This window comes from Schistocerca nitens, chromosome 3, assembly GCF_023898315.1.
Source record: "Schistocerca nitens isolate TAMUIC-IGC-003100 chromosome 3, iqSchNite1.1, whole genome shotgun sequence".
NCBI lineage: Eukaryota > Metazoa > Arthropoda > Insecta > Orthoptera > Acrididae > Schistocerca > Schistocerca nitens.
This window is the reverse complement of record NC_064616.1, coordinates 928,532,404-928,547,210: the sequence shown is the minus strand read 5'-3', so window position 1 is coordinate 928,547,210 and position 14,807 is coordinate 928,532,404. Positions and strand designations below refer to the sequence as shown.

General features: G+C 41.7%; 1 protein-coding gene across 1 annotated transcript in view; it reads left to right on the top strand.

Annotated features, from left to right (window-relative positions):
* The first annotated feature begins 1,064 nt into the window (after nucleotides 1–1,064).
* The window catches only part of LOC126249003 (alkaline phosphatase-like), a 247,755-nt gene continuing 234,012 nt past the window's right edge, over nucleotides 1,065–14,807 (top strand). The window contains exon 1 of the mRNA XM_049950587.1: nucleotides 1,065–1,196. Coding sequence (XP_049806544.1) covers nucleotides 1,115–1,196 — 82 coding nt within the window. The 5' untranslated portion in view covers nucleotides 1,065–1,114. The remainder of the gene's footprint in view (nucleotides 1,197–14,807) is intronic.

Sequence of the window (14,807 nt, the reverse complement as noted above, 5' to 3'; positions counted from 1 at the left end):
TGTCGCGCAATACAGCTACATAATAGCGACTGGGCCGTCAGCAACGCACAGTGTCTATTGCGTCAGCTGATAGCGTTCCGGTACCTGGAAACCCAGCAATATACCGAGAAGCTACGCTCTGTGCCAATACTTTTTGTGTGCAGAGGAGATACATGTTTGCCCTTAACACTGCATTTCTTTGTTAATGGTAGGCAGTTTGTAACCAGCAACGATACATACGTATGCCAATACTTTTTGGTGCGATTGTATTTGGTCTTGCTGACTGTACAGATTCTACATCTAATCTTTGGGAGAACCACGGACCTTCTGCATACAATCAGCGACCTGGTTTTCGAGAACAGGAAACACAGGTGACTGCTAAGCTACAAGGGTCGTTGGAAAGTTACACTTATCTGATTCTATTTCAGTCAAATGTTGTTGTTGTTGTGGTCTTCAGTCCTGAGACTGGTTTGATGCAGCTCTCCATGCTACTCTATACTGTGCAAGCTTTTTCATCTCCCAGTACCTACTGCAACCTACATCCTTCTGAATCTGCTTAGTGTATTCATCTCTTGGTCTCCCTCTACGATTTTTACCCTCCACGCTGCCCTCCAATGCTAAATTTGTGATCCCTTTCTCTTTCACTTTTGCAGTTTTACGTCTCAAAGGTAATTTAGCGAATCAATATACCTATATGCTAACACTATACTGGTATGTGAGCGCTGCTGGAAGGCTGGGATTTGAACCACTTTCCTCCCAAATGTGAGTGAGTCCTTTCCCTCAACCACTGCCACCTCGCTAGGAGGATTTCTGTGGCAAAAGCTGTGCTATATAACGGTTCCCAGAGATCTCGATTTTCGGTGGTGATTGTATGAACAAAGTCTTTTGCGAATTTGTTTTGTCGTTAAAATATTTTTCTGACGAGAAAACCACTGCAGTAGCTACAGGCTGAGTAACCCCGCTCGCGATCCCACTCGACTGGCGGGAGCGAGGATGCTAAAAGTGTGTGTGTGTGCGTGCGAGAGTCGTAGTCTGCTGCGGCCTTCCCCCTCCCAACCTCTTCGTCGGCAGTCACGTGACAGCGCCTAGCGTAACAGGCAGCGAAGCGGATCAGAGGTGCTGAGAAGTTGGCGTCATGAAGCTGCAGACGCTGCTCGCTACGCTACTGGTCTGCGCTGAGGCAGGGCGGGTCAAACGTCCCGCCAAGCAGCTGGAAGGTAAATCGATTATGTTGCCACTCGTCAGATGTCAAGTCCCGTAAACACACATTTCCCGGCCCAGAAATCCACAGTCTGGAACAAAATAAACTCATGTTGCGTTGCATAAACGTACCTTGTTTCACAATGTGTCGTTATTAGACTCAGTAGCTGTCAATTTATACTTGTTTAATCTGGCAACTTGTTCCATTAGTCAACTTTGGCCACGTTTCGCTGACATGGATGAGGTATATTCTACACAGAATTCAATTACGTCAAGACTTCCACCAATACCTTACTACTGGTGCATGGTTTTCGAAGCGGTATTTGTCGATGGGTAATAAAGTGCTTAGGTTACCAGCTTGGTATAATATATCGTCCTGGTTTTCACCATGTGAGTAACGTACAGAAACAAAAGTAATAATTTACACGCAAGCATGAATCTGTGTAATGGAAGGTATCTCTAACCCAGTTATCGGGTTCCAAAGAATCTTTATGGAAGCATCCACAAACAACGTAGCCTCTTAACTGCCCTTTGCAACTAGCATTCCTACTGATCTATTCAGTGACAAGGTACAAACCCCGCCAATTTCTTCTGAAGTCAATGGATCTCCTCTATCATCCCGTATGAATGGTCATTAATGTGTTTATACATTCCAACACTTTCTGTGTGACTATCGAAGTAAGAGTTCATCAGTTATTAAAAACCATTCAACAGCCAAGATCACATGAAATATTTCTTTATTTAAGACAACGTGTTTCAGCAGACTTTGCTGTTATCTTCAGGTCTTAAAAATCTTTTTGTTGTAAAACGTTTTCATTTTACGACGAACCTTGACATCTTGTGCGTGAGGTTCAGCGTAAAATGAACACGCTTTACAACAAAAAGATTTTTAAGACCTGAAGATGACAGCAAAGTCTGCTGGAACCGGTTGCCGTAAATAAAGAAATATTTTGTGCGATCTTGGTTGTTGAATGATTTTCAACAATTAAAACATATCGGCCTTCAGTACACTTAAAGTCAGAAAATTCAAAACATCATCAATTTACTACGTCAGTCACTTTTATTTTGAGTTCCACTTTGCGTTTCACCGGCCATTTCATCATCATCCGATAGGTTAACACGTTTTTTCATCGAGGGATATACTTAATACTTACACATGTGTCGTCTGTTTAGCAGACAGCAATGTGGCAAGAAAGTTATTTGATGTCTTGCACTGGTGAAGAAATATCAGCGTTAATTTACAGCACTGAAAGGTCTGAAACACATTTCTTCGTGTAGTAGAAGCAATGCTTATTGAAAATATGGGATAATGTACTTTTTATGATACCATAGTGCATCATGTGTATGTCATTGGACATTTCAGTATAAAAAGCCGTATCAATATTTTGAAAGTCGCAAAATACAAAGATTCTGGACACAGGAACTTGTTATTTGAAAAGTACTGTGAAATATTACATTCACAGACTCTTTCGTTATACATAATGCATAGCATCACGGAATTAATTACTTAATTTTAAAACTAAATGGAACCGTAATGGTCATTAATATTATGGATTTCCAGATGTTAACAGGTTTAAATTGTTGCACCACTTACTGTATCCAGTTACAAATATTATTTTTGTGAAAATTTGAACCAGAAGTGGACTACACAAAATACGATTTACAATTTACTGGAATCACATTAACATATTGGATGGACTTTCAAAGGAACTGCTTCTGTTGGGTTCTATTTAATCATTTATGAGGTTTTGTCCTGTCCGTTTGTTTATTGTGTACGAAAATCTCAAGCTCTTCATAGAGGTCCGTCTTATGACCTCTCTTTCAGTTATTCAGTATTTTCATGTCCTTGTTTATCTTCAAGGCCTTGTTTATGTTGTCAAATATATGTTATGTGCCTTTGATGTTTGTTGCTATTGCCGATCTATCAGATAAGCTGTACCAGAAGGCTTTGATGAATTCTTAAAACTTGACGTTGGAGTTACGACTAGTTTGGCCTGTATAATGAACGCGACATTCAGTATAAATTTTTTATAGATCCCAGAGTTTGAGTAATTTTATTGCGGGGTAAAAAGCTAAACTAATCTCCGTCCGAACACGCCTCGGAGGGCCCAAAGGCACCTACCGACCACAGTGTCTTCCTCAGCCGATTAACGTCACTAGTTGTGGATATGGAGGAACATGTTGTCAGCACACTGCTCTCCCTGCCGTGGTAACTTTTTGTGACCTCCTCGGTTGGCCTCACAAGGGCTGAGTGCACCCCGCTTGCCAACAGCGCTCAGCAGACCAGGACGGTAACCCATCCAAGTGATAGCCACGTCCGACACCACTTCACCTTGGTGACCTATGGGAACCAGTACTGCCGTTATAGTAACGCCTTTTGCTATAGTGGGTTAACCTGTAGCATAACTTATTGTTAGTAGAAAGTCTAGTTCTAAATATCCATAAGTATTAGAAAAGTTTCCTAAATATAAGGTACGTGCTGTGGGTAAATCATTTTATTAATTACCATTTTTCTTTGTGTTTTTTCCTACTTTCTTTTTTATTTTGTTAGATAGATTGTCTAAGTGAATGCTGATATCCAATAGCTGCGGCTATTTCGCTAGTAATCCCAATTTTATCTGCTGGTCTTCATCATTCAGTGGGGTCATGTATGTCCAGTGTATCACTAATTGGTATGCTGCTAACTTACGTGAATTGAGGTTACCTGAGCAGTTGTGTATATTAGCGTCTGTAGTACTTGGTTATCTGTAAATTTTGAAGGCCGCTCCATCATTATGTCTAAAGAGAGCTAGATTAAGAAAACTGTGTTGTCCTTTTCACACTCATATGTGAGTAGGACGTTCGTATGCTTACTGGTGAACAAGTAAAGGATGGGCTGGACATTATTAAATTTATAGGCCTTCTGTAGCTGACTCTAAAATATAAATATTTCTCTTCCAATAATAAAATGTACCACCAGGTCAGTGGGCTAGTGGCGTGTGTTAACACATCGGGAACAATAACCGAACTCTTTCTTAACCACCTTCAGGAAAAGTTGTTCAGAAAAAAATCACCAATATACACAGGAGATTCAATTCTACAAAGGGTAGGCCTATATGGATGAAGCATTCTTCATCATAAATGACGACAATATAGATCATATATATAAGAAATAAAAACTTTGAGGTTTGCCGATGACATTGTAATTCTGTCAGAGACAGCAAAGGACTTGGAAGAGCAGTTGAACGGAATGGACAGTGTTTTGAAAGGAGGGTATAAGATGAATATCAACAAAAGCAAAACGAGGATAATGGAATGTAGTCAAATTAAGTCGAGTGATGCTGAGGGAATTAGATTAGGAAATGAGACATGTAAAGTAGTAAAGGAGTTTTGCTATTTAGGGAGCAAAATAACTGATGATGGTCGAAGTAGAGAGGATATAAAATGTGGACTGGCAATGGCAAGGAAAGCGTTTCTGAAGAAAAGAAATTTGTTAACATCGAGTATAGATTTAAGTGTCAGGAAGTCGTTTCTGATAGTATGCATCAAACCAGTGTCAGGACTGAAGACCACAACAACATCAAAAACATATATTTCTATAATGTTTATTTCGGAATTATATTTTTTCCAAAAGTTGTAGTTTAGAAACGTCCCCTTCTCATTTAGATCTTTTTTTGAATATACTATCTTTTACATAGGAAATCGTCTGCTAAATCACGTGAATTTTGCAGGGTGTATTCTCTCCTTGTGAATGTTGTAAAACTGATAGTCTTGTACTACAGTTAATAAAGGTTACTAAATTGAGTACTATAGAGTAAAGAAATACTTGTATGAAGTGAATACTTGTTTGTAGCGGTATTTATTTAATATCCTGTATAATCCAAATTGATGTAGCATGCATCTGTTATAAATGGCCTTTCGTCATCTTTCCGTTCATAGATATTCAGTGGGCTTGTTAGTTACTTTTCCCTTGCCTCCCGATGTCCCATTTTTCCGTCATGTTCATGGAAACTCGTTTTCATTTAAGTATCTAAATGGCCTTGTATTAACATTGCAGAAGCTAAAGTTTAGCTGTTGCTATGCTATCCACAGCCTCATTGCGTTTCGCATATTTCCGTTTTTGAACAATGTTATCTGTTTTTGAGCGGTTTTGCCTGTATTAACGACATACAGGGCAGAGTGGTGATGAAGACAATGAACTCATATCTGAAAAGAGCAGGGGTGGGGGCCGGAATCTAACACCCAGCCTCATTTGGGATTACCGTGTTACCCGAAATCATTTCTGGCAAATTCTGAGGTGGATCAATCTACTTATCTGAGCTTGCAATAAACATCGGCGAGGCTTTGTCCGTCAACCCGGCTCTCTTTGGCAACAAAAAAGTAGCTATTATCTTTCCGTTAGGACGTTTTCGTTTCAACTCGAAGGAATGAAATAAGTGTTCTGTGGTTGCAGACAGCTTTCTATCTCAACCTTAGATTGCTAAATCCTCGTAAAATTTACGATTACAGTTGGTACCGATTCGCTATTCCCGCCAATCTGGTATCGTCGGTATAGGATGTGAAACAGGACACTTTGTATGTTACATACCATTGGAGGCCTTATAATTGTAGTTAACGAGTGCATAAACTATAAACTATGATTTCCTTTGAACAAGATATGGCGTGAAACTTCCTGGCAGATTAAAACTGTGTGCCCGACCGAGACTCGAACTCGGGTTCGCAGGAGAGCTTCTGTAAAGTTTGGAAGGTAGGAGACGAGATACTGGCAGAAGTAAAGCTATGAGTACCGGGCGTGAGTCGTGCTTCGGTAGTTCAGATGGTAGAGCACTTGCCCGCGAAAGGCAAAGGTCCCGAGTTCGAGTTTCGGTCGGGCACACAGTTTTAATCTGCCAGGAAGTTTCATATCAGCGCACACTCCGCTGCAGCATGAAAATCTCATTCTGGAAACATCCCCCAGGCTGTGGCTAAGCCATGTCTCCGCAATATCCTTTCTTTCAGGAGTGCTAGTTCTGCAAGGTTCGCAGGAGAGCTTCTGTAAAGTTTGGAAGGTAGGAGACGAGATACTGGCAGAAGTAAAGCTGTGAGTACCGGGCGTGAGTCGTGTTTCGGTAGCTCAGATGGTAGAGCACTTGCCCGCGAAAGGCAAAGGTCCCGAGTTCGAGTCTCGGTCGGGCACACAGTTTTAATCTGCCAGGAAGTTTCATATCAGCGCACACTCCGCTGCAGAGTGAAAATCTCATTCTGGAAGATATGGCGTAGTAAAATTTCCGGTAGCTTAGTAACGATGTAACATTTTCCACGCTTTATTGTCCTAGGGTTAATTTCTATTTATTGATACACATCACTCGTAGACGATAATGAATTAGTTGCTAACTTGATAATCAGATTGATTCAAGATTTCCTAATATTTAAGTGTGATTTAAAGTGTGTTCAATTAGAGGGCAGGATAAGAAATGGGACTATCCAAACCGTCAGGAACTGAAAAATTTTCGGATAACTTTCCACGTCGATATCGTAATATTTAATATGCCTTCGCTGCTATGGGCAGCTTTCTGAAGTATAGAAAAGGCAGCTGGTACTGACACAAATATCGCGATTTCGATAAATCTGCTGTTGTCCACCCCAACTTTTTAAGCAAATGCACGATTATCTTTGATGAAATGAAGATTTTATCACATTCATCTACCTACTGGGATTTCAGCATCAAAGAAGCCGCTGAGGTCAGAATGTGGGTCAGCCTCTGTAATCGGGAAAGCGACTACGCCCATATTGTTGCAGAGATATGGGCGCTCGATGCTGAAAGGCTAGAAAGAAATAAGCAGAGTCATTTACCGTCTAAAGGGATCAGCATCGCTACCAAAGTTCGTCCGTCGTAGACACCGACAGTATCTCTGATAGCTCACACCGATGGAGTGAACACAGGCAACTGCGCATGTTGCCAACATCAAACCCTGCTAGTCGCGTCATTTTGGTGCTATTTGCCGTAGTAGCGAAACTTGAATATGACACGTATTCGCCTTGTTTTATATCTTTCTGCACGTTACAGATTGAAGAATAACTATGGTGCAGTATGGTCGTTGCTGTGGAAGTAGAACCAGTTACTTTTCATATGTAATACAAATGTGTAATTGTGAATGTCATATCGATATGAGGCACTTTATACGTTGAAAAATATCGAGACGTGGTGTTATGAAGTCCCGTATTGTAGAGATAGTTTCTGCGGTTTATTGCCATCTGTTTACGAGACAAGTCCTAGATAAATTTGCAAGTGTGTTTGAGTAAACTGCCAGTCAGTGTATACATGTATGTGCTATGTTGATATGCAGAGAAAATTTGTACATGAAAAGTCTGATTAATTGCCTCAAATTTCTGCCGGTTCTCAAACCCGTGTGTGTGTGTGTGTGTGTGTGTGTGTGTGTGTGTGTGTGTGTGTGTTACTGTAAAATTGAGATAATTGGTAAATCCTAGAATTAACAGGTAAATGTAAATATCGTGTGACTAGTTCCTCCCATCGGGTATACCGTTCGCCAGGTGCAAGTCTTTCAATTTGACGCCACTTCGGTGACTTGCGCGTCAATGGGGATGAAATGACGATGATTAGGACAACACAACACCCAGTCCCTGAGTGGAGAAAATCTCCGACGCAGCCGTGAACCGAACCCGGGCCCTAAGGATTGACATTCTGTCGCGCTGACGACGCAGCTACCCGGGGGCGGACAGTTAACCGGTGTAGCCTAAGATTTACCATTGCGGTGTGGGAAAAGTCCGAAATTTCTCATTATATGCATAGATTTCGAACTTTTCTCAAGAGACATTGGCAAATCTTAGGATTTACCAATGCCTCCATCGTGCAGGTTCAGACAAGTTTCATTGTTGCCAGTTTTGTGTTCAGATAAGTTTCGTTGTCGGCAATTATGAGTTCTAACTCCGCTCCCCGCTGCGTAGTTTTAGTGTCGAGCATCGTGCGTACGGTCATTTTTTGACTCGTTTTAGTGGTGTTTCTTCTGCAGCTTTGCATCAGAATGAGTGATGTTATGCGTAACAGATTTTACGAACTTTTAAGTGAATCAGTGAATAATAAGAAGGACAACAATTTTTATGTAACTCGTAAGGAATATAATATTCTGTTAAGTGACGTGAAAAATGCAAAAATCATTTCCAATAAAAAATCTGTTCGCTACAGACGTTTGAAGCGATATGATGTTCTCAACATCGGAAGTGAAGAGAAACTCATGGCACCGGTGTCTGCTGGAAAAGCAGAAATTCGTTATTACGTTCGTTTTGATGAAATGTTTAACGTATTACGTGAGACCCACTTCGCTGTAGGCCATGGCGGCCGAACACGGATGATTGTCGAACTGAATCGTAAATACAAGAATATGACTGTTGACTCAATCGTTTCTTATTTGAGATTATGTGAATCATGTCAGAAAAAGCAAAAAACATTGAAAAGGGGTGTTGTAGTGAAACCTATCATACACAGTGAAATGAATTCACGGTGCCAAATTGACTTAATCGACATCCAGGCAAACCCAGACAGTAAGTCGAAGTTCATGCTTGTATATCAAGATCATTTGACAAAATTTGTTGTCCTCCGCGCACTAACTTCGAAAAGGGCCGATGAAGTAGCATATCATCTTTCGGACATTTTTACCACCTTTGGTGCCCGAAGTATCCTTAATTCTGAAAATGGTAGAGAGTTTTCTAACCAAGTCATTCAAACTTTATGCGGGTTGTCGAGTGATATAAATAAAAATAGTCCACGGGAAGCCGAGGCACAGTCAGTCTCAGGGATCAGCCGAAAGGGCAAATAAAGATATCTAAAATATTTTATCAACTTAAATGGAAACAAATGAAACTTCAAAATAGTCTGAAGACCTTAGCTTTGTGCAAGCAATGAAAAATTGGGGTTATCATGAAGGGATGTTCACCATATGAAGCCATGTTTGGTTTTCCAATGAAAATGGGCATTGCGACCTCAGTCTTTTCACGTAATTTAATAAAAAATATAAACAGTGAAGAAGACTTGGAAACAATGTTAAACACCAGTTACACTGACTCACAGGAAACTGAAAATGACGGCCAAGGAATTGATGCCAGTGTGTCAAGTACTGGAACAGAAAGAATGGAGGTAGAAAGTGCGCCTTCAGCAGGTCAGAAAGCACCACAGAGACAGGATTTGACGACAGTTAACAACGAGACACTGACACCAAAAAAAAAAAAAATGAAAGCAGCTTCATGTAAGAAAATTCCAAAACCTTCAGTTGGACAGAATGTGAGAATTCAAATACTAGATGTAGACAGGGAACAAGTTGATGCAAAATCTATAATAGCAGTAGTGATAAATATTCAAGATGACGAATTTTATCAACTTGGTACCAAAGTCAGTCTATACTAGGAACCAATTTACATTGTTTAAGGAAAATTTTATCAACGTCGAAGAAGTAGCAAGAGAAGAAATTAGTCTACGGGAAGTGGTTGCCAGACAATCTTTTGTTGGAGGACAAGGGTTCAAAAACTGCAATCGCTTAAAAAAGTGTTCAACTAAAAAATGCTTGTGTTAATCGTCTTCCATATTAGGTAATTCGAAATGCCACAATAGTCAGCCTTGTTGTAACAAAAAATAACGTTCACAAGGTAACATTTTTACAGCATTTTTCACTAATATGGAATATTGCTCATTATAATCACATTGGAATGCAAGAATGTTTAAAGTACATAAATTTACAATAAATACAAACTATTTCAATAAATTACAAAGCTGATTTTTTTTAATGAATACGGTTTTACCAGTTGGTATGGGTATATCCTAAGATTTACCAATGTCTCTTGGTAAAAGTTCGAAATCTATGCATATTATAAGAAATCTCGGACTTTTACCACACCGTGATGGCAAGTCTTAGGTATCACCAGTTAATTCTAACATTTACCAATCATCTTAGTTTTACATTAAGATATATAAGTACTTCTGCACAAGACAGTTTCCTAAATAGTGTAACGTAATTAGTGTAACGTAATTAATTACAACTGTTTCGAAAGTATTAATCAGCACAATAGAAAACCTAAAAAGAAAATATTGTTGCTGTCATTTATTTTATTACTCCTAATTCAGAACATTGATCTTGTAATTTTTTTTTAATTTTGCGTAGTGTATGAGTGTACTTTTCTGATGAGATGGCGAAAGAAAGCTAGATGTTTTACTTGTCTATACGAAGCAGAAAGGTAAATAAAGAAAAACTGAAAATAATAATGGACAAGCAGGTGATGCAAATCGCTTACCGTATTTACTGTAACAGTTTCATAGTTCCAAATGCGTTGTTTTTTCGTGACACTTCGCCGCTGTCTGCAGTGTAACGTAATTAATTAGAACATAGATTCGATAATATTCATAAGTGGAATAGAAAACGTAAAATAAAAATATTGATGACTGTTACTTCTTACGCCATTGCCGCAATTTAAATCAACCTCAGTTCCTGGTCTCAAATTGTTAAAAAGTTTGTACATGTATACAAATTTATACGGCACTTCTGAAGGTAATCTATCTGTAACAGCGAAGTGTCAGACCCCGGTAGCTGAGTGGTCCGCGCGACAGAATGTCACTCCTAAGGGCGCGGGTTCGATTCCCGGCTGGGTCAGAGATTTTTCTCCGCTCAGGTACTGGGTGTTGTGTTGTTCTAATCATCATCATTCCATCCCCATCGACGCGCAAGTCGCCGAAGTGGCGTCAAATCGAAAGACTTGCACCCGGCGAACGGTCTACCCGACGGGAGGTCCTAGACACACGACATTTATTTAAAAGCGAAGTAATAACACTCAACATACGATAAGCGCTATACAGACTAAAATGATCCGTCCAAAAGTCACGTGACTTGAGCTTGTAGGAGATTTTGCGGCCAGAATTCTCGTTCTGCACATCTGAATGCCCACTACATAACTATTTACACTCTATGATTCTTGACGCTCCTAGAGATAATTCAACGAACTAAATACGAAAGGGCCACTCGCCCGTTTAGTACGAAATAACTCCTGACGATGTCGACAGAGGCATTCGCTGGAAGTTTGAGTTCACAAACGAATCTGATGTGGAAAGAAATCCGGGAGAAATTCATCGAAGACGGTCGACGCGAAACATTAAGTTCATATCACTTGATCCTTTTCGTCTTGATCACAATACATGTCTCTTCAAATGGCTCTGAGCACTATGGGACTTAACACATGTCTCTTCCTTGACGACTCATCGCTCGTATGGAATACTGAGCATGAAGACAAAGAATAATGTAACCGGGTTAACAGGAATTAAAGTTTACAGGCTCTTTTGTGGTGATAAAATGCACATCAATTATCTAGTGGATAACGTCGAAAGCTCCAGGAGGCTTTTCACAGACGACGGTGTTGTCTATTAGAGAGTTACAATGCTGCAACGCCAGAAGACTGTAGGAGAAATGAAGGAACATGTACAAAGAATCGCCTGTTGATGCGGGAACAGCTACTTGATCCTGAACGTAAATAATTAAGCAGTCCAGTGCAATAACCACTAACAGGCAGCAGGTGGCAGCACTAGCAGTGGAGGGTATATAAAGCGTGCCGGGGCGGGGGGGGGGGGGGGGGGGTGGGAGGAGGTGACACGGAAATCAGTGCAGTCTAACGCGGTAATGCGGAAACGGCGCGATGTATCTGACGTCCAAAAGGGCATGATCATTGGCTTTCGGGCCATGGGTGGAAGCATTTCCGTCGTGGTTAAAGTGTGCCGTGCAAGCAAAATGACGCTGTCCAAAACCAGACGCCGAGGTAACAGTGGTGCACCACGGGCTACAGGTGACTGGCGTGAGCAACTGCTGCGGAGATGTGAAGGGGCGAAGCTGTTGAACAACTGACCGCCCAGATGAACCAAGGAGCTGGTTCAAAATGGTTCAAATGGCTCTGAGAACTATGGGACTTAACATCTGTGGTCATCAGTCCCCTAGAACTTAGAACTACTTAAACCTAACTAACCTAAGGACATCACACACATCCATGCCCGGGGCAGGATTCGAACCTGCGACCGTAGCAGTCGCGCGGCGAACCAAGGAGCTACCGACAGTGTCTCCTTAACGACTGTTCAGCAAAGTTGCTGCGTGTGGGCGTCCACAGCAGGCACCTGCTTCATGAACCCACGCTAATTGCTGTTCATCGGCGACGAAGACTGGAATTTGCACGCCAGTACCGCAACTGGATGTTCACTGAGTGGCGACAGGTGGCCTTTTCAGATGAATCACATTTTATGCTCCATCGGCGTGAAACATCTGAAAGCAAACATCCTCCGAAAATCGCCGGAAGGTTGCAGACCGGAGGAGGGAACCTTATGGTCTGAGAAATGTTTTCTTGGGATTCGCTGGGTGATCTCGTCATTGTGAAAGGCGCAATGGATCAACCAAGTAAACATCCATCTTGGGGACCATGTCCACCCCTACATGCAGTTTGTTTTTCCTCGGCACGATAGCATCTACCAGCAGGACAATGCCACGTGTCACACAGCTCGCAATGTACACTCAGGGTTCGAAGAACACTAGGATTATATTGTAACAAATAAGCCCTCGGTCACAAATATTAATTCAAAATTGACCTGGTTTCGACGCTACTATTAACGTCGTCTTCAGAATTAGACTAACTGTACTAAAACATTAGGTATATAGTACATTAATAAAATTAAAGTTTGTCTGACTCGAATAGATGCAGTACTTACAAGTCACATATTAAAAAAGATCTAAGCCGGAAAGGCGACGTCATGAACACTTGTGAGATGGCGAGCCGCCAAGGGCTGCTCGTACTGTGAACAAGTGTTCATCACGTCGCCTTTCCGGCTTAGATCTTTTTTAATATGTGACTTGTAAGTACTGCATCTTTTCGAGTCAGTACAAACTTTAATTTTATTAATGTACTATATACCTAATGTTTTAGTACAGTTAGTCTAATTCTGAAGACGACGCTCATAGTAGCGTCGAAACCAGGTCAATTTTGGCTTAATATTTGTGACCGAGGGCTTATTTGTTACATTATAATTCCGACACGGTCACTGAACCTTAGCACTATGTTCGAAGTTTTACACTAGGATTAGTCTACCGCATTTGCCTGGCCACCAAACTCGCAGGATTTAAGGCCAATCGAGAACCTGCGGGACCATCTCGATCGGGCTGTTTGCGCCATGGATCCTCAACCAAGAAACCTGGTGCAGCTGTCGGCCGGTGTGGCCGAGCGGTTCTAGCCGCTACACTCTGGAACCGCGCGACCGCTACGGTCGCAAGTTCGAATCCTGCCTCGGGCATGGATGTGTGTGATGTCCTTAGGTTAGTTAGGTTTAAGTAGTTCTAAGTTCTAGGGGACTGATGACCTCAGAAGCTGAGTCCCATAGTGCTTAGAGCCATTTGAACCATTTTTGAACCATAGTGCTCAGAGCCATTTGAACCATTTTTGAACCTGGTGCAGCTGGCGACGGCACTGGAGTAAGCATGGCTTCACATCCCTGTCGGTACCTTCCAGAATCTCATTGGCTCTCTTCCTGTACGTCTCGCAGCGGTAAATGATGTAAAAAGGTGGTTATTCATGGTTTTGTCAGGTGGTCACATTAATGTGACTGGACAGTGTGTAACATATGGTATATAATTAGGTAAAGCGATTCATTATTGGTCGATTACGCCATTGGCGAAATATAGCTGTAAAGAATACCTGGGAGAAACTGAGCAGAGTGACCTAATTGTAGGAAGAGATGTTGGCAGAGAAGAGCTTCATTGGAAAAATGTGTTAAGGAAATGTAATTCATTCACGAAAGCAGCAGCTTGCGAATCACTTGAAAGATCGATTCCTGAGTACAGCTCATCAGTCTGGGACCCTTACTGGTTAGATTAATGAAAAATATTGTCAGCCCCCGGTACATTCCGCCGCCGGCGGCCGTGCTGTGCGGACGTGCGGAGCGGCTGTTGCGGTGTTTACATCGTCGCTGCGAGCGGCCGGCGCTGTGTGGTGAGTGCGCGCATTCTGCGTTAGTTATAGTCCACGATCACATTTCTAGAATGACATAATGGAGCAGACAACGCGACGCGATACTTTGAAGTTGATTTTCGATCCGAACTACTCCCGACCGAAATCTTACGAAGTTGAGGCATTTATCGAAGAAACTTTTAAGGTCAAAGTGGATGAATTGATTGGAATTCACCTGTCGATTGTCAGTCCGACTGTGTTCCTTAAGTTATCCAGTTCTGACAAGTGCGACCAAATTGTAGAAGCATGTGGTGGGGTGGCAAAATTCAAACATTCAGACGGACACATAGGGCAGGTCACGGTTTCGCGTGCCGGAATGGGAATAAGAACGGTTCGAATCTTTGAGCTCCCCTTTGAAATAACGTCCGAGGAGATTAACAACAAACTGAGAGACTATGGCACCATTATCAGCAATGTCGCCGAAAAATGGTCTAGCTTGCACAAGTATCCAGTATTAAATGGAGTCAGGCAAGTTAAGATTGACATGCTGAAACATATCCCATCGTATCTCTGGATTGGTGGATATCGAGCGATCATCATTTACGATGGGCAGCCGAGAACCTGCTCGGGTTGTGGTTCGACCCAACACGTCCGCGCGCAGTGTGTTCAACGGCGTGTGACGCAACTGCCGACTG